Below are 21,371 nucleotides of genomic sequence, written 5' to 3'. Positions count from 1 at the left end.
TTTGTATATAGGTATGGGTGGGAAGCGTGAAAGGGTATGCATGAGGATGAATGGATTATATCTGGGTTTTTATTTTAATTTTTAAATTGTATAGTGTTGGTGGAGAGATCCTGCTGGGGGCCCTCCAAGCTGGAAAGCTTGAGGACCACAAAGGACATTGCAAGTTTTGCACAGGCGTTGTATGTTTCTGTATGGTTTTGCCTTGGTTTTTAGTTCTGGAATGTTGTTTTTGTCTGTCTAATGTATTATGTATTGTGTTTTGATATTTTTATAATAAAAAGAGCTACAGGATGTAATACAAGTTGTAACTCAGGATCACTACAGGATCAGTAATGTAGTAATCTAAATGATGCAATATTTGTAATTGGTCTTTGAAGGTCATCACAAAAATATCTCTCAAAATATTTTCAGGTCAAGTCTCTATCTACATCAGCCTCCTCGTGTAAGTGTAATGAAAAGTCTCTAAAGATCAGCAGAAAAATTTTTTTTATAAACTGATCATCCCAGCAGGTATAGCAAGATTTAGGCTGCGTTCACATATAGTTCTGTTCAGCACATTTCGCATCTGTCTAGATTGAGGCTACAATGTCATCATCCTTTAAATGAATCAGTCTGCATCACTTTCACAGTATTTTTTACCTAGTTTGTTGAACACAGATGTACTGATCTGACCAGACTAGTACAAAGATGGAAACTGCTACATTTATGCACCAAATTATACCTCATGGAAAATATTTTTTTTCCCATTTCAATCCTTTATGTTCTTTTGACATACTGAACCAAGATGTGCCAATTACCAGTGCATCCGCCAATTAAGGGAATAACAATATAGTACTATATGGCGGTAATTCATATGACTGCACAGCGGTGTTTTCTTGTCTGTACTACAGCCGATCACAGGATACGTGATCTCAAACTAATAGCCTTATTGGGTATATATGTGATGTTGTTAGTTCGCAAGACCCTTGTTTGGGCTGGGACTTACACACTTGATACATATGCGAAAATATGGCCGACATAGAATGGTGAGAATGGACACCGAAATGATTAGGACAGTGACTAAAAGTTGGTATAATCTGAGTGGAGACATTATTATAAATGGCATTTCTAAGGCTGGTTTCACACTTGCGTTTGTATGCGCATGCGTTTTTTTGCAGTATGCGTGTCATGATATGTATTTTTCCCCAATACTTTGCAATGTCTTGTGTATACCTGTAACAATATGTTTCCTTTCCCCATTGCCTGTGTCTCTGGGACTATAATGTAATTATGTAAGTAACCTGTCTCCTTTCCACAAGACTTGTGTATCTAGACCATAATTGAATTCAGGCTTGGGTCAACACAGCTAGGGGAATCACCATTGTTCTCCTCAGCAGGGGGAGGACTCACAATACACATCCTTGTAGACACCTCGGAGCCGTGCGATGGACCAAACCATTGACTAGGAGGTGGGAACTTCTACTCCCCTACACTTGGGCTGATCCCAGGAGCCCAAGACAATGGACTTATGTGTGACCCATCAGATGTGAGTTGGATGCTAAAAGAGAAGGATGAGGCTGTCTGAGGAAGCCTCAGCCTCTGTGTGATCGTGGTGGATTTCTGGGACTCTTAAAGGACTATGGTTTTGTGATCTGGCACAAGGATTGTCGGGAGGTGCCCCCGAATCAGTTTCCTGTGGACTTATTTTGGGACTCTGCAAATTACCTTCGTGTTGTTCCTGTTTTCTGGTCAATAAATCTGTTGGATCGTTCCCAGGCCTGTTGTCCCTCCTTGCTCTGGAGAATACTCCCGTCACAAACTGGTGGCAGCGGTGGGATCAGAGCAGAAGAAATGGAGGACAACGGCCCATCAACTTCTGGAACCAGAGCCTCAGAGTACAAGAACTGGACTGCAAAGAACCTACAAACAAAGGCCCGTGAACTGGGAGTCAGCTGCAAGGGACTCTCCAAGGAGCAGCTGATTGAAGCTTTGGAAGCAGTTCGCCTGCAAGATGATGCTGAGGAAGGATCCTCACAGCAAAGAGAGGAAAGGCGGCAGTCGGAGGTAAATACCCAAAAAAGTCAGTGGGTTGTGTGGTACGAGGAGGAGATGGCCTTGCTGGGAGAAGAGGCTACCATAGAAGATAAGAGGGAGGTCATGCGCACAGCCAAGGAGAGGCAGCGCAGGATGGAGGAGAGGGCAATGCTGGAGAGGGAGATCACTTTGGAGGCGAGAAGCTCCAGACAGACTGTACCCACAGCATCCCCCATGAGGGAACTCCCCAGAGTGTCCCGCAAAGACTTCAAGCCGTTTAATGAGGCTTCCGGTGACATTGAGGGCTTCTTCCTGGACTTTGAGCATCAGTGTCGATTAATGGAAGTCCCGGAAAGGGAGCGCGTCCGACATCTTGTGGGGCTCTTAGAGGATGGAGCTGCCGCAGCCTATAGAGCTATGGACCCTCGGTGGAACTGTGAGTATGCAGAGATTAAACGGACTGTTCTAGAACATTATGCTGTGACCTCAGACACTTACAGGACCCAGTTTCGTACTTTAGCCTGTAATGAGGAAGTGTCTTTCAAGATGTATGCCCACAGACTCAAACAAATATGTAATCGCTGGCTGGAGGCAGAGGAGGCCTTAACCTGGAACACCTGTCTCCAGGTTATCCTAAAAGAACAATTTTTTGCCCAGTGCCCCGCTGAGATCAGGGAATGGGTGCGTGAGAGGAAACCTGCTACAGTGGAAGAAGCTGCATCTCTCGCTGATGAGGCTCTCACCATCAAGCCTCGGTGGAGAGTTCTGTTGGAGGATGGAGAGAGGCCTACCAGCTCCACAACACCGGTGGCCCCCAGTTCTTCTGTCCCCATTGTTCCCCGTTCCTCTGAGCCACCACCTCGTGTTGATACCTGTGTTAATGTGCCTCCTGTTGCTTCCACTGCGTTTTCTGGAATACGACGAGGAGAGGAAGTAGCAGAGCGCAGGTGTTATGGTTGTGGGCATCCGGGGCATCTGCAGGCCTCATGTCCAGCCAGCTCATGGAGGAATCGTCCTCAAACCCCTACAGCACCTTCAGGTGGGAGCCGACCGGCAGGTTCCCTTACTCCTCGCCCAAGAGGACGCATTGGATGGAGTGAGACACAGCACAGATGCTATCGATGTGGGCAGCCGGGGCATCTGCAAGCCTCCTGCCCAGCTGTTCAAATGAGGATTGATCCTGTACCCAATCATATTATTAATTATGTACAGCCAAGTGCCACGGAGGAAGACGTGTCACCACTACGTGAGGACTGGCCTAGTGCCTCACCCACCCATGTTGCACCACTAGGAGTTTATGGTGTGCGACCCGCAGCTATGACGACTTCAGCTCATCGAGGTAAGCACTTGCAGGAGGTCGTGCTGGATGGACAAAGACTTGTTGGATTTTGTGACTCAGGGGCTTTCCTCACGCTGGCTGATCCCCGAGTGGTTCGGCCTGAGGCAATCCATAGAGGACCTGGGATTGTCATTGAACTGGCTGGTGGACAATGGAGGACTATTCCCACAGCCACTGTGGATCTGAACTTTGGTTTTGGGGTCAGGCGATGTTTGGTTGGGGTGATGGGTGGTCTGCCTGCAGCTGTTCTCCTGGTCAATGATGTGGGAAAGCTACGATGCCAATTCGTGGCTGCATGAAGCCACATGTAAGTTACGCCATGCCTGTGTGTACTTAACCAGTGACCTGTAGAGGTCCCTAGTACGTACACAAATTAGGAGGGGAAGGGATTGTCATGATATGTATTTTTCCCCAATACTTTGCAATGTCTTGTGTATACCTGTAACAATATGTTTCCTTTCCCCATTGCCTGTGTCTCTGGGACTATAATGTAATTATGTAAGTAACCTGTCTCCTTTCTACAAGACTTGTGTATCTAGACCATAATTGAATTCAGGCTTGGGTCAACACAGCTAGGGGAATCACCATTGTTCTCCTCAGCAGGGGGAGGACTCACAATACACATCCTTGTAGACACCTCGGAGCCGTGCGATGGACCAAACCATTGACTAGGAGGTGGGAACTTCTACTCCCCTACACTTGGGCTGATCCCAGGAGCCCAAGACAATGGACTTATGTGTGACCCATCAGATGTGAGTTGGATGCTAATAGAGAAGGATGAGGCTGTCTGAGGAAGCCTCAGCCTCTGTGTGATCGTGGTGGATTTCTGGGACTCTTAAAGGACTATGGTTTTGTGATCTGGCACAAGGATTGTCGGGAGGTGCCCCCGAATCAGTTTCCTGTGGACTTATTTTGGGACTCTGCAAATTACCTTCGTGTTGTTCCTGTTTTCTGGTCAATAAATCTGTTGGATCGTTCCCAGGCCTGTTGTCCCTCCTTGCTCTGGAGAATACTCCCGTCACAGTGCGCTCGGGCGGACTTGCCCCAAAAAAACGCATGAGTACGCAATGCGTTTTTTTTTTACAGCAAAACACCCATTAAAGTCTATGGGTGCGCATTGTAATGCGCACGTATGCGCAAAAAAACGCATGCTTTTTTTTTTTAATTGCACCAAAACCCGCAAAAAACCCGCACACATGATACGTTTTTTCATGCGTTTGTGTGAGCAAAAAACACGCAGCAAAAAAACGCAAGTGTGAAAGTAGCCTAGCACAGGCCCATAATCTAGACCGCTAGCAAAATATGATACATCAAGCCCCGACATTCAGTTTTTACTCCAGTTTTCCAGCATCACAAAGAACATACTAAGACCACGTTCCCACTATGAGTTTTTTTATGCTGCATATTTTCCAAAAAAAATGCAAGTAACTCATTTTACTTAACGGGTTCAGAAATGGTGCAGGAAATCTGCAGCATCAAAAACTTACCAAAAACACAGCCTTAGGATATGAGCACACAGAGGATTTTTGAGGTAGTAAAAAAATGACACGTTTTCTAATTGAAACAGCTTCAGGAAACAAAAGGAGAGTTTTAAGTGTTTTTGCAAGTTTTTTTCCCTGAGGCTTTTTTTTTTATTTGCAGCCTTTTGATTGGACAGTTTCTAATTTGAAGCTTTATGCTTTGAAAGGAGTGACATACACTTTTCATTTCTTCCACTTGCAAAACCTAAAAGCAGAAAGAAAAATGCTCAAAAGCCTGAACCTATGAAAAGGAAAGTTGTTTTACACTAGGAAGAGTTTTTTGAACATTTTTTCAGAGTGGATCTGCTCCGAAAGACTCCTTAAAAACAAAACGAAAACTCTGTGTGACCTCCTATGAAATTGGTCCTAATGTGTGTACAGTGCCGTCATTAGCGTCAGGCAGACCAGGCACCTGCCTAGGGCCCCCGCTCCCCCTGGGGCCCCCAGCCAGTGGCGTGTCGCTAATAGCGGAACATGACAGCTGCTATGGGGTCCGTGAGTCAGGGGGGCCCGCCTGATGCCATCACCGACTCCACCCCCCGCGTTCAACTATACCAGTATAGTTCAAAGAAATGATGGAGGAGAGATGACGCTCCCTCTCCCACTGACACTGCGGGTGCGCGATGAAGTGACATGTGCCGCCGCTGAGACCGGAGCAGGGCAGGGCACGAGGAGAGGTGAGGATTGTGTGTGTGTTTTTTTGTTTTTTTTTTAAATATATCAGTAAGAACTGGACTGTGGGGCCATAATATTCTATGGGGGAGGTGGGCTGTATTATATTATATGGGGGCTACATTATATCCTATGAAGGAGGATTGCATCATACTCTTTGATGGGGCTACATTATATTCTATGGGGAGGTGGGCTGTATTATATTCTATGGGGGGCTGGGGCTACATTATATTCTATGGGGAGGTGGGCTGTATTATATTCTATGGGGGGCTGTATTATATCTAATATATAAAGCTCAATGTGTGTGTGTGTATGTATGTGTGTATGTCCGGGATTGGCATCTGCACCGTCGCAGCTACAGCCACAACATTTTGCACAGTCACACGTCTGGACCCCGAGAGCGTCATAGGCTATGTTGTGAGGCAAAATTTTAACCCCGCGCGTTCCAATTCACCACACAATTTTGCCTATAAGGCCGGGGTCACACTAACCGACGCAAAATACGGTCAGTATTTTACATGCGTAATACCGATGACAGACCCCTAAACAGTGCTCCGTTTGTCATCCGTAATCAAGGTGTGGTCGCGTATTTTGCGCATGTCAGCATCCGTATGGCGAGATTTTCTCGCAGGCTTGCAAAATGGACATATAATGGAGCCCTATGACAGTTTTAATAAAGAAATGAAAGAATAGATATAGACACATAGAATGCGTATATATATATATATATATATATATATATATATATATATATATATATATATATTCTATGTGTCTATATCTATTCTTTCGTTTCTTTATTAAACCCGTCAGTGTGATTTTACTGTATAGCGCACTGAATTGCCGCCTTTGCTAAAAGACACCGGGTGCGTATTTCTCGCAGGTCACACGTGTGATCCATGTGTAATCCGTATTTTTTGCGCACCCATAGACTTGCATTGGCGTACTACGGCCGTAGTACGCTGACAATCGCAGCATGCTGCGATTGGCACGGAGCGTAGAATACGGATGAGAAATATACGGCTGGTGCGAGGGACCCCATAGAGAATCATTGGTCCGTGTCTAATGCGTGCTTTTTGCGCCTCTCACTCTCCCGTATTCCTCGCCAGTGTGACCCCGGCCTTATTCTTATCATTTCTATGGTGTTATCATCCTTCTGTAAAGCTGGAAATAACACAATTACCGTGCCAACACAGACCACCCTCTGACACAGACTGCAGGGGGAGCCCAGTATCACACAGGATAGGATAAGACACACGGCTCACCAGTCAGTGTCACACAGGAGAGGATTAGGGTGTGTGCACACGCTGCGGATTCTGCTGCAGATCCGCAGCGGTTTTGGCCCTGCGGAACAGCAGCGGTGAACAGTAGCATTATAACCCATGGAAAACAAAAACCGCAGTGCAGACAGTACGGGTTTTTCAGCGCGGTTTTGCTGCGGTTTTCAATCCGCAGAAAGAATTAACATGTCATTTCTTTCTGCGGATTCCGCTGCGGTTTGCCACCTGCTCCATTGTAGAGATGATAAACCGCAGGGCAGCAGTCCCACGGCTCAGCAATCAGTATCACACAGGATAGGATTAGATACACAGCTCAGCAGTCAGTATCACACAGCATAGGATTAGATACACAGCTCAGCAGTCAGTAACACACAGGATTGGATTAGACACATGGCTCAGCAGTCAGTATCACACAGGATAGGATTAGATACACAGCTCAGCAGTCAGTATCACACAGGATAGGATTAGATACACAGCTCAGCAGTCAGTATCACACAGGATAGGGTTAGATACACAGCTCAGCAGATGGTATCACACAGGATAGGATTAGATACACGGCTGAGCAGTCAGTAACACACGATAGGATTAGATACTTTCTGCTGAGCAGTGTATCACACAGGAGAGGATTAGGTACACAGCTCAGCAGGCATTATCACACAGGATAGGGTTAGATACACAGATACACATGTTGTTTATACACATGTTTATCAAAGGCTCTTGAATGAGTTGAAAATAAAATACTATCAATACTTGGGTAATCGTTTAGTTAATTTGTGTTGCAAATCTGTAGTGTTGAATATATGATGTGAAATGTTTTTATGTGCAATATAATCATAATTTGTTATAACTAACCACAGTTGGTTACTATGCCCAGGCAACGCTGGGCTCTTCAGCTAGTTTATTATATTCTATGAGGGATGATTGCATCATACTCTATGAGGGGGGTTACATTTTATTCTATGGGGGGCCTTCAATATTTTCTATGAGGTGGCTACATTATATTCTATGGGGGCTGCATTATACTATACAAGGGGGCTGTATTACATTCTATGGAGGGGCTGTATTATACTATATGAAGGGGGCTGCATTATATTATATGGGGGGGTTACATTATGCTCTGTGGGGTGGCTGCATTATACTGTATTGAGGACTATGGAGAATACATTATACTATATGAAGAACTATGGGGTGCATTATACCATGGGAAGTGAATTGTATGATATGGAGGACTATGGCGGTGCATTATACTATATGGTGCAATATGAGGAGTATATTATACTATATGGAGGACTGAGCAGTGTATTTTAATATATGGACAACTATGGGGAGTGTATTATACTATATGGAGGATTATGAGGAGTGTATTATACTATATGGAGGACTGAGAAGTGTATTTTAATATATGGAGTCCAATAGGGAGTGTATTATTCTATATGGAGGACTGAGCAGTGTATTTTAATATATGGAGGACTATGGTGAGTGTATTATACTATATGGAGGACTATGGGGCACATTATATTATATGGAGGACTATGGGGTGTGCATTTTACAATATGGAGGAATGTGGTGCACATTATAATATATGGAGGACTATGGGGTGTATTATACTAAACAAGCAAAATCCTGCATATTCGAGTGATTGGATTGTTTATGCCGAAACAAAAATCTTTGTTCTCAGCAGCACATCGCCGGTGTAAACTGTAGATGTGCTGCTGATAACATGATACTGTATGGGAACAGATTGATCTATTAGCGATTGTTCTGTCCCATCATTATTCCTCAGCCGGTGGAAAGAGGCCGGGAAACAAGCGTCAAATGACTTCAATATCCTCTCTCCTCCTGTACCAGTCATGACTTGTATTGTTTAAGGCTACTTTACTCGTTTTATTATGTACTAGCTGAAGAGCCTGGCGTTGCCTGGGCATAGTAATCAACTGTGCTTAGTTATAACAAATTATGATTATATTGCACATAAAAACATTTCACATATTCAACACTACAGATTTGCAACACAAATTATCTAAACGATTACCCAAGTATTGATAGTATTTTATTTTCAACTCATTCAAGAGCCTTTTGATAAACATGTGTATCTGTGTATCTAACCCTATCCTGTGTGATAGTGTCTGCTGAGCTGTGTACCTAATCTCTCCTGTGTGATACTTTCTGCTGAGCTGTGTATCTAATCCTATCGTGTGTTACTGACTGCTCAGCCGTGTATCTAATCCTATCCTGTGTGATACTGACTGCAGAGCCGTGTATCTAATCCTATCCTGTGTGATACTGTGTACTGAGCCATGTATCTAATCCTATCCTGTGTGATACTGTCTGCTGAGCCGTGTATCTAATCCTATCCTGTGTGATACTGACTGCAGAGCCGTGTATCTAATCCTATCCTGTGTGATACTGTGTACTGAGCCGTGTATCTAATCCTATCCTGTGTGATACTGTGTACTGAGCCGTGTATCTAATCCTATCCTGTGTGATACTGTCTGCTGAGCCGTGTATCTATTCCTATCCTGTGTGATACTGTCTGCTGAGCCGTGTATCTATTCCTATCCTGTGTGATACTGTCTGCTGAGCCGTGTATCTATTCCTATCCTGTGTGATACTGACTGCTGAGCTGTGTATCTAATCCTATCCTGTGTGATACTGACTGCTGAGAAGTGTATCTAATCCTATCCTGTGTGATACCGTCTGCTGAGCCGTGTATCTAACCCTATCCTGGGTGATACTGACTGCTGAGCCGTGTATCTAATCCTCTCCTGTGTGATACTGACTGCTGAGCCATGTGTCTAATCCTATCCTGTGTGATACTGACTGCTGAGCCGTGTATCTAATCCTATCCTGTGTGATACTGACTGCTGAGCCGTGTATCTAATCCTCTCCTGTGTGATACTGACTGCTGAGCCATGTGTCTAATCCTATCCTGTGTGATACTGACTGCTGAGCCATGTGTCTAATCCTATCCTGTGTGATACTGGGCTCCCCCTGCAGTCTGTGTCAGAGGGTGGTCTGTGTTGGCACGGTAATAAATTGTGTTATTTCCAGCTTTACAGAAGGATGATAACACCATAGAAATGATAAGAATAATAGGCAAAATTGTTTGGCGAATTGGAACGCACGGGGTTAAAATTTCGCCTCACAACATAGCCTATGATGCTCTCGGGGTCCAGACGTGTGACTGTGCAAAATTTTGTGGCTGTAGCTGCGACGGTGCAGATGCCAATCCCGGACATACATACATACATACACACACTGAGCTTTATATATTAGATATCCCTTTTCACAAGTATAGCACCTTGGAATAAATGGCGCTATAATAATAAATAATAATATTGTCGATCACACTCGTTTAGTGGCCTGAACTTAGTGCAAGTAAATACAACCGAAATGCTTCTGTGTGATGTGCAATATGTTATCATTTGGGGCCCCATTTTGCCTAAAACCGGCCGTGTGTTTGTGTATGTAGGTTGTCAGCGATAGCCACTAACGCAAGTAATGGTGACAGTTTCTTTACTGCGCTGCAAAACCTGTTGGTGATGCAAAAGCTGCAGGAAGATATCTTTGGGGGTCAGCCCAGGACCACAGCTGGAGACGATATCAGCAGACAGTGGAGTCAGGAGTTTCGCAGTCTCACATCAATACAACACTGTGCAATAAAACAAAGCTTTTATCATTTACACTTCCGAAAACCTCTCCACAGCTGCTATGCCAGGCTGTGCTGGTACCAGGACATACCCATGCATATTGTCATACCCACCATATTGGCATACCCCACCGTATATTGGCATATTCCACTCATTGCAACACTCTCACTAGGTTAGTTTAAAATTCATTACTGAGACATTATATTAAGCACCCAGGCATCCAAGAAATGTTCACTCCCTGGTCTTCAACTTCTGCAATAACCACCAGTGCCTGCTAGATCCAGACACAAGACACCTAAGGAATATATGATGCATTTTCATTCCCTGCATCCCCAATGACCTCCGAGTCCTACATACCTATGCCCCCACTGACCTCTCCAACCCTCATCTCACCTGTTGCCCAATGATTAGAGATCACCATGATGAGAAGTGGAAGCAGAGCAGAGATCACAGGAGATGTAAGAAAGTAATGAAGCAGACAGCATGAAGGAACTAACCCTCCCACACTTGCTGTTAACCCCAATTCTGCCACTCTCATTGCATTAACCAATGAGTGGCCAGGGTTCAAGCTATTCTCATTGCTCCAAGCTGTTGTGAAACTACAAGTCCCAGAAGCTTATGAAAACTGCACACCATCAGGTCAGGATGGGACCTGTAGTTTTACAACAGCTGGAGAACCAGAAAGATTGAAAATAATAGTCATGGTTCACAGACCTATTGGAGCTGTGTAATAGAGAATTGCTCAGTAAGGCGATGTTCCCACCATAAGTTTTTGACTCTTTTTTTTTTTTTTAGGCCTCACTGAAACTTAGACAATGCAATTGATACTTGATGTGAGCAGGTCTAGATTTGCAGCAAAACTTGCACTATTTTCGGTGCTTAGTATTTATAAATTGGTCACTTTTAGACCACAGCCAGACTCCGTAAACCAGACCTACTTTTTTTTTGCACTTTTGAAACTGAAGACTGGAGAGAAAGTTTCATACTTTTGTGAAAAGTTAGCATGCGCAATTTTCAACTTTTTTTTTCCCCCACTGTTTTGGCATGATGCAATTACCAAATTTGTATCTAGGGGCATTGGATAACGACTTGTAGGAGTGTATTGGGTATTTTTACAGTTGTACTCACCCTTGGAGCGTCTATTAATGGGGTTTGGGGGGGGGATCTTGTACTGATTTTGCATTGGAGCCTCAGAGGGAAGATCTTGCGTTCTGAGCCAATTCACTATGACAAGTCTGATTTCTTCGTTTTGTCGTTTTCACACTTTTTATAACAAGTCTGGGGGACATGCCGTCATTATTTCCTGCTCGTGCATTCGCGGTGTTAAGCTGACATTTCCTAGAGCCCGGTACTAACGTGTTGCATAATTGATAGCGTCCCAATACATTCACTGCTGTATTGTAACTTCTATGATTGATCAACTGAAGGATTAACCAGAATACTGTCAATTTATCCTTCATACATACAGAAATGCCGAAGATTATGTTCCCCAGCGATGTTCTCTAGCTATTGCCTACTATTGTGTAGTATGTCATTTACCATACTTGCGTCACCGCAGGTTATAAAGCTACACATATGGCAGATTTTTCTTTTGCAAATCATCTACATGTTTTAGATGAAGATTTTTTTTGGGGGGTGTATTTACCATGATTGAAAAAAAGGTAATATCTGCAGTGAATTGTTGCATGAATGAGATTTTTAAAAAAAAAATCGTATTTCTTATTAGTGCTGCATTCAGTTTGAATAAGCAGGTAGGGCGTTACATGCTGTGACTGTATGGCAGCGCTTGGTGTCGGTGTGTTCGTTGGAGCGTGGGACAGTCCCTTAAACCACATCCTGCAATAACAGAGTGACTTGGAGCAGGTTCCTCCCAGTAGAGGGTGACATGACTGTAGAGAGAGCACCTGCATCTAACTCTGACATTGTGGTGAACTACACGTACCATATACAGAGAAGTACTGATGATATGTGTCGTGCAAAATGGGTATCTGCAAAGAAAAGTGTGGACTAAGGGCAAAAATCCTGGGAACGAAAGACAAAATTAATTTGCCAGCAGCGGTGGAGCAAAACTTTGGACGTATTCCTCTTCGATGAGTCCTTTCTCTCTATAAATACAGTCATATGTAAAAGTTTGGGCACCCCTATTAATGTTAACCTTTTTTCTTTATAACAATTTTGGTTTTTGCAACAGCTATTTCAGTTTCATATATCTAATAACTGATGGACTCAGTTATATTTCTGGATTCAAATGAGGTTTATTGTACTAACAGAAAATGTGCAATCTGCATTTAAACAAAATTTGACCAGTGCAGAAGTATGGGCACCCTTATCATTTTCTTGATTTGAACACTCCTAACTACTTTTTACTGACTTCCTGAAGCACTAAATTGGTTTTGTAACCTCATTGAGCTTTGAACTTCATAGCCAGGTGTATCAAATCATGAGAAAAGGTATTTAAGGTGGCCACTTGCAAGTAGTTCTCCTATTTGATTCTCCTATGAAGAGTGGCATCATGGGCTCCTCAAAACAACTCTCAAATGATCTGAAAACAAAGATTATTCAACATAGCTTTTCAGGGGAAGGATACAAAAAGTTGTCTCAGAGATTTAACCTGTCAGTTTCCACTGTGAGGAACATAGTAAGGAAATGGAAGAACACAGGTACAGTTCTTGTTAAGCCCAGAAGTGGCAGGCCAAGAAAAATATCAGAAAGGCAGAGAAGAAGAATGGTGAGAACAGTCAAGGACAATCCACAGACCACCGCCAAAGACCTGCAGCATCATCTTGCTGCAGATGGTGTCACTGTGCATCGGTCAACAATACAGCGCACTTTGCACAAGGAGAAGCTGTATGGGAGAGTGATGCGAAAGAAGCAGTTTCTGCAAGCACACCACAAACAGAGTCGCCTGAGGTATGCAAAAGCACATTTGGACAAGCCAGTTACATTTTGGAAGAAGGTCCTGTGAACTGATGAAACAAAGATTGAGTTGTTTGGTCATACAAAAAGGCGTTATCATGCGCTGTATTGTTGACCGATGCACAGTGACACCATCTGCAGCAAGATGATGCTGCAGGTCTTTGGAGGTGGTCTGTGGATTGTCCTTGACTGTTCTCACCATTCTTCTTCTCTGCCTTTCTGATATTTTTCTAGGCCTGCCACTTCTGGGCTTAACAAGAACTGTACCTGTGTTCTTGCATTTCCTTACTATGTTCCTCACAGTGGAAACTGACAGGTTAAATCTCTGAGACAACTTTTTGTATCCTTCCCCTGAAAAGCTATGTTGAGTAATCTTTGTTTTCAGATCATTTGAGAGTTGTTTTGAGGAGCCCATGATGCCACTCTTCATAGGAGAATCAAATAGGAGAACTACTTGCAAGTGGCCACTTTAAATACCTTTTCTCATGATTTGATACACCTGGCTATGAAGTTCAAAGCTCAATGAGGTTATAAAACCAATTTAGTGCTTCAGGAAGTCAGTAAAAAGTAGTTAGGAGTGTTCAAATCAAGAAAATGATAAGGGTGCCCATACTTTTGCACCGGTCAAATTTTGTTTAAATGCAGATTGCACATTTTCTGTTAGTACAATAAACCTCATTTGAATCCAGAAATATAACTGAGTCCATTGGTTATTAGATATATGAAACTGAAATAGCTGTTGCAAAAACCAAAATTGTTATAAAGAAAAAAGGTTAACATTAATAGGGGTGCCCAAACTTTTACATATGACTGTATATGGTGTATGACCACAGGAGCCAGTAGGGGCTCATTCAGACATCCATTTTTTGTGCATGTGTTTTTAGGAATAGCGCTTGTACGTCTAATAGTGAATTGGGCTGTTCACATATCCATGATTATTCATGGACCTCAAAATCCCATATCGATCCGACTGTTGAATCAAAACTGGAAATGCAAATCTAGGAGTCTGTGGGAAAAAAAAAGGAATCAAAACGCACTCTGTAGACAGGAGAAAGTGGAGAAGCACTAGGACCAAACTGATAAAACTGATGAAAATCTGACCAAAATCGCTTTGTACGTGACAAAAAACTTACATGTGAATGAGGCCTTAGGCCAGTAAACACATTTATGTCGGCCAGTAGAAATGTTTGCAACTGAGTAGAATACTTCTGTGCTTCTTGTCAGTGAATTAGAACTATATTTAATCTCTATGCAGTTTACTATTATTGCATCCACCCTATGCAATGTAATCCTGCCTGGACTCCCAGCTATTTACCCTGCACTGATACATTGTTACAAATGATTAAGACAGGAGAAACATTAGAGCTGCTTATGTAAAGGATTTATTGGACTGGAGACGATAGTAAGAATTAGTGATGAATGAACGTCCTGGGATAAGGTGTTTTCAGAGCATGCTCGGGTGCTAACTGAGTGTCTTCAGTGTGCTCAAATAATATGTTCAGGTCCCTGTGGCTGCATGTTCAATTGCCGCAATATATGAATGGATTGTCTGTTTGTTAGGTAATCCCTGCAAGTGCTGCGCCTGTCGAACGGCCATGAGACACGCAGATATGGAGACTCGAATATATTTTTCGAGCACGCCGAATACACTAGGTTAGCACCCGAGCATGCTCCGATAACGCCTTATCATAGCACGTTCACTCGTCGCTAATAAGAATCCATCAGGTATAGGAAGCATTGGGTCATGTCATCCTCTGGATGGAAGCCTCTTACGGTATGTTCACACTGCATCTTTGTCTGTCAAAATTGTCCATTTTTCAAGCAGAAGATAATCGAGTACTCGCTCCGCATCTCTGGTGTTTTGTAATCCTGAGCATTTTTTTTGTTAGCATTTTTGGGTCATTCCTGGAGTGCTTTGTCAATTTTTTTGTTTGTTTGATTTTACCCGTTGGCATTTTTTTTTTTTTTTTAATTTGGTTAACATGTTTCCAGAGTCTTTGAGGTGTTGTTTTTTGTTTCACAAATTAATTAAGCGCTGGATAAAGCGTCTTTTTTGCCTCCCCATTGATTTCTATTGTACTGAATGATGTAGCCTCAGGAAACAATGGACATGTCGCTTCTTCTAACTTCTTTGTGTCTTTGAAAAAATGAAAAGTTTAAAGACACTGAAAAGCCTGAACATATGAATAGCAAGTTGTGTATCCAATTTTCTCATGCGGTGACTTCAGTACCGCCAATGAACTACAGTCACCGCTCGACACTGAATGCGCATCCTCACAATACTGTCAGTGAGTCCAGTCTGGTGTGTTGAGCGGTCGCATGCTCATGCACAACCATCTGTATGTAGCAGAGCTAGGGATCGTTGTGGGACCTCAACTGTATAAATTATCTGCAGACAGGTGAGGATAACCTTGTTTTTTTTTTTTTTTTTACTTGGATCATAATAAATGGGTTAAAGAGGGTTGGGGAGTGTTTTGTTCAAATAAAAGACTTTCTTAAACTTATGGGGTTGGTAATGGGGTTGTCTTATAGATGCCTCTCTATTACTAAACCCTGGGCTTGATGTCAGTGGACATTAAACAGCTGACATCAAACCCAAAACCATTAGAATACCTGCCAATGCACCAGAGCAAGTGGGAGGAGCCGACGCTAAAAGCCAGAATTGGTGCATCTAAAGGATGCGCCGTTTCTGGGGCAGCTGAGGGCTGATGTTATTAGTCTGGGAGGGAGCCAATATCCTTGTCGTCTAGCCAACCTATTAATATCAGCACACAGTTGTCTGGTTATAAAAATTAGGGGGGACCTCACAACATTTTTTTTGGGGACCCCACCATTTAATAACCGGTAAAGGCTACACAGACAGCTACAGTTGTGGCCAAAAGTATTGACACCCCTGCAATTCTGTCAGATAATACTCAGTTTCTTCCTGAAAATGATTGCAAACACAAATTCTTTGGTATTATTATCTTCATTTAATTTGTCTTAAATGAAAAAACACAAAAAGAATTGTCCTAAAGCCAAATTGGATATAATTCCACACCAAACATAAAAAAGAGGGTGGACAAAAGTATTGGCACTGTTCGAAAAATCATGTGATGCTTCTCTAATTTGTGTAATTAACAGCACCTGTAACTTACCTGTGACACCTAACAGGTGTTGGCAATACCTAAATCACACTTGCAGCCAGTTGACATGGATTAAAGTTGACTCAACCTCTGTCCTGTGTCCTTGTGTGTACAACATTGAGCATGGAGAAAAGAAAGAAGACCAAAGAACTGTCTGAGGACTTGAGAAACCAAATTGTGAGGAAGCATGAGCAATCTGAAGGCTACAAGTCCATCTCCAAAGACCTGAATGATCCTGTGTCTACCGTGCGCAGTGTCATCAAGAAGTTTAAAGCCCATGGCACTGTGGCTAACCTCCCTAGATGTGGATGGAAAAGAAAAATTGACAAGAGATTTCAACGCAAGATTGTGCGGATGTTGGATAAAGAACCTCGACTAACATCCAAACAAGTTCAAGCTGCCCTGCAGTCCGAGGGTAAAACAGTGTCAACCCGTAACTATCCGTCGGCGTCTGAATAAAAAGGGACTGTATGGTAGGAGACCCAGGAAGACCCCACTTCTTACCCCGGGACATAAAAAAGCCAGGCTGGAGTTTGCCAAAACTTACCTGAAAAAGCCTAAAACGTTTTGGAAGAATGTTCTTTGGTCAGATGAGACAGAAGTAGAGCTTTTTGGGCAAAGGCATCAACAGAGTTTACAGGAGAAAAAAAAGAGGCATTCAAAGAAAAAACCCGTCCCTACAGTCAAACATGGCGGAGGTTCCCTGATGTTTTGGGGTTGCTTTGCTGCCTCTGGCACTGGACTGCTTGACCGTGTGCATGGCATTATGAAGTCTGAAGACTACCAACAAATTTTGCAGCATAATGTAGGGCCCAGTGTGAGAAAGCTGGGTCTCCCTCAGAGGTCATGGGTCTTCCAGCAGGACAATGACCCAAAACACACTTCAAAAAGCAGTAGAAAATGGTTTGAGTGAAAGTACTGGAGACTTCTAAGGTGGCCAGCAATGAGTCCAGCCCTAAATCCCATAGAACACCTGTGGAGAGATCTAAAAATAGCAGCATGGAGAAGGCACCCTTCTAATATCAGGGACCTGGAGCAGTTAGTTTGCCAAAGAAGAATGGTCTAAAATTTCAGCAGAGCATTGTAAGAAACTCATTGATGGTTACCGGAAGCGGTTGGTCGCAGTTATTTTGGCTAAAGGTTGTGCAACCAAGTATTAGGCTGAGGGTGCCAATACTTTTGTCTGCCCCTTTTTTGGAGTTTTGTGTGAAATGAACAATGTTTTGCTTTTTGCTTCATTCTCTTTTGTGTTTTTTCATTTAAGACAAATTAAATGAAGATAATACTACCAAAGAATGTGTTTGCAGTCATTTTCAGGAAGAAACTGAGTATTATCTGACAAAATTGCAGGGGTGTCAATACTTTTGGCCACAACTGTATGAGCTGTTATTAATAAGCTGGGAAGATCCATGGATAGTGGTCCCTTCCCAGAATAACACCACCACCTCCCAGCTGACTGTTTTTCCTCAGCTGGTTAAGATAAATGGAAAAAAGCTAGGGGGAACCCACACCATTTTTTTTTAGCTTAATACATGTACAGTAAACTTCACACGCACTGCACTAATTGTATATCTCAATGACATCATTCTATCTATTATATGTATACATCTATTCTATTCTAACAATTCAAGCTGGGAATTGACTGTATTTGGCTAATGAAATGTTAGGTTTTCTTGACGATGGGTATGTGAAAATCGGATGGCATACACATGGTCCTTGTGCAGTGCGATTTTTTTTTTTTTTTTTTCTCAAAACATTGACTTGCATTGGCGAGTATCGTCCAACATACTAGGCCATACGCAGCATGCTGCGTTTTTTTTTCTCGTATCCATTGACTTGCATTGGCGAGTCTCGTCCAATATACTCGGCCATACACAGCATGCTGCAATTTTTTCTCTCAGTCTGATCTGAGCTGAGAAGAAAAAATCGCAGCTGAGCAGGGACTAATTCAATAACATTAGTCAGAGTGCAACCTGATTTAAATGTAAATGAATATAAGCCCAAATTCCAATCAGCCGTGGCTTTTTTTTTTTTGGAAGTGCATTGAGCAGCAAGGTGGTGTGCTGGTAAAAGGGGAAAAAAAAAAAAAAATCTTTTAAATCTTCTGCCTGAGCGAGTGTGAACGAGCTGAGTGTGACCTGAGCGTAAGTGCGAACTGTGGTAAGTGTGTGACTTGAGATTCAGTGAAGAGGTGTTTGGAAAACCTATAACAAATACCTGTGTGAGTTGCTGAATTGTAGGTTGCTGAGTGCTTTCTACCTGTCCAATTTTTGGGGGGCTTGGGGGCTTGCCTAACCTATTTTTTTTTTTTCTCTCTAATCTTTAATCTCTTATTTTACTATCTGTGTTTTTAAGGGTTAACTATATTGCATTTAAATCTTGAGGTGTAACTATATTCACAAGTCACAAGGGGTTAATTAAGGGTGGGAGTTCATACAGTAATTAAGGGTTTATAAGGGGCAGCTGGTTGGGGCTTAACTCCTTTTGGAAGTGCATTGAGCAGCAAGGTGGTGTGCTGGTAAAAGGGGAAAAAAAAACAAAAAACTTTTAAATCTTGTGCCTGAGCGAGTGTGACCTGAGCGTAAGTGCGAACTGTGGTAAGTGTGTGACTTGAGATTCAGTGACTTTGGATTCAGGGAGTTTCCAAGGGAGGTATTACTGAATTGCTGTTATATTTTATTAATACTTTTTATTTATTTTTGCTTATCGTATTGTCTTTTGCAATCCCCATTAGGATGTGCTCCACTTTTGCCAATGCCATCCAGTGCACGTCTTGCCGCATGTATGAAATTCTTGAACAGCCGGTCGAGGGTGCATACTGCTGTGCGAGATGTGAGCACGTTGTGCATTTGCAAGCCCAGATTCTGGATCTAAATGTGCAGCTGGCAACACTGAGATCCATACACAATATGGAAAGGAGTCTTCTGCTCACTGAGCAGACGCTCAATGGGATAGATGAGGGGGGGATGCTAGGTTGGAGCTGCAGGACAATGAAGCAGCTAGCTGGGTGACAGTTAGAAGGCGGGGTAGAGGGAAGAGCACCAGGGAGGCTAGTCCTGATCTGGCACACCCCAATAAGTTTCCTAAGTTGGCAGATGAGGGGAGTGTTAGTGCAGGAGTAGCACTGCTGCAGCAAGGCATGTCCTCTGAAAGCCAGATGAGTGTCTGCTCCAGTAAGGGGGGAAATAGAAGAGCAGGGCAGGCCAGGCAGGTTCTGGTAGTGGGAGACTCAATTATTAGGGGAACAGATAGGGCAATCTGTCACAAAGACAGGGATCGTCAAACGGTGTGCTGCCTACCTTGGCATTGGCACAAATGACAAAGTTAGAGGTAGGTGGAAGGTCCTTAAAGATGATTTCAGGGAATTAGGCTGTAAGCTTAAAGCAAGGACCTCCAAGGTGGTATTTTTGGAAATACTTCCTGTACCACGTGCCACGCCAGAGAGGCAACGGGAGATTAGGGAGGTTAATAAGTGGCTCAGGAATTGGTGTACGAAGGAGGGGTTTGGGTTCCTGCAGAACTGGGCCGACTTCTCAGTTGGCTACAGGCTCTACGCTAGGGACGGGTTCCACCTCAATGGGGAGGGTGCAGCTGTGCTGGGGAGAAAATGGCTAGAAGGTTGGAGGAGTGTTTAAACTAGGGACGGGGGGGGGGGGGGGAGGGTATTCCTTTTATAGGAGGGGAAGACAGTGCATCTAGAGACCTGGGCACAAATAATGAAATTGGGGGTGGGGGTGGCATGGGGGGTGGGGTTAGAACAGTTAATAATTTAAGAAAGAATAGAGGTACAGAGAGATACATAAAGTGCATGTATACTAATGCCAGAAGCCTCGCCAACAAGATGGAGGAATTGGAGTTAATGTTGTTGGAGCATAATTATGACATGGTGGGGATATCTGAGACATGGCTGGATGAGAGCCATGACTGGGCTGTTAATGTACAGGGCTATAGTCTGTTCAGAAATGACCGTACTAATAAACGAGGGGGAGGCGTGTGTTTATATGTAAAATCATCCTTAAAACCCATCCTTCATGATAATATATATGAATCTAATGAAAATGTAGAGTCCCTGTGGGTAGAGATAAGGGGAGGGGGGAAAAATAATAAGTTACTGATAGGGGTTTGTTATAAGTCTCCAAAAATAATGGAAGCAACAGAGAATATCCTTATAAAGCAAATAGATGAAGCTGCGACTCAAGGAGAAGTCATTATTATGGGGGACTTCAACTACCCTGAAATACATTGGGGAACCGAAACCTGCAGTTCCAGCAAAGTTAATAGGTTTTTGACAACTATGAGAGACAATTACCTTTCACAACTGGTTCAGGACCCAACAAGAGGGGGGGCACTGCTAGACCTAATATTATCCAACAGGCCAGACCGCATATCAAATGTAAGGGTTGGGGGTCACTTGGGTAATAGTGATCACAAATTAATAAGTTTTCATGTATCCTTTAATAAGATGTGTAGTAGAGGGGTTACAAGGACACTAAACTTCAGGAAAGCAAATTTCCAACGGATGAGAGATGATCTTGGTGCAACTGGGACGATATCCTGAGACATAAAAATACACAAAGAAAATGGGAGACGTTTATTAGCATCCTGAATAGGACCTGTGCACAATATATACCGTATGGGAATAAACATGCTAGAAATAGGAGGAAACCACTATGGCTAAATAGAGCTGTAAGGGGTGCAATAAGAGATAAAAATAAAGCATTTAAAGAATTAAAGCAAGTAGGTAGTGCTGAGGCATTAACTAAATACAGAAGATTAAATAAATTCTGTAAAAAGCAAATCAAAACAGCAAAGATTGAGACAGAGAGACTCATTGCCAGAGAAAGTAAAAATAATCC

The 21,371-nt window shown here is 43.0% G+C and overlaps 1 protein-coding gene across 8 annotated transcripts in view; it reads right to left on the bottom strand.

The window, feature by feature from the left end:
* The window catches only part of POU2F2 (POU class 2 homeobox 2), a 228,529-nt gene that overhangs the window by 39,718 nt on the left and 167,440 nt on the right, over window positions 1-21,371 (bottom strand). The window contains exon 1 of one of the 8 annotated variants that reach the window (XM_073570741.1): window positions 10,868-10,991. The exons of 5 other annotated variants lie outside the window; for them this stretch is intronic. In XM_073570741.1, the coding sequence (XP_073426842.1) occupies window positions 10,868-10,895 (28 nt within the window). In that variant the 5' untranslated portion in view covers window positions 10,896-10,991. Of the gene's footprint in view, window positions 1-10,686; window positions 10,754-10,867; window positions 10,992-21,371 lie in introns of those variants that run through there. 2 more of the 8 variants (XM_073570748.1, XM_073570747.1) reach the window with 2 other exon arrangements.

Source organism: Dendrobates tinctorius, unplaced genomic scaffold (assembly GCF_039654945.1).
Source record: "Dendrobates tinctorius isolate UK_male_01 unplaced genomic scaffold, ASM3965494v1 ptg000028l, whole genome shotgun sequence".
In the NCBI taxonomy this organism is placed as follows: domain Eukaryota; kingdom Metazoa; phylum Chordata; class Amphibia; order Anura; family Dendrobatidae; genus Dendrobates; species Dendrobates tinctorius.
This window is presented reverse-complemented; position numbering and strand designations above follow the sequence as displayed.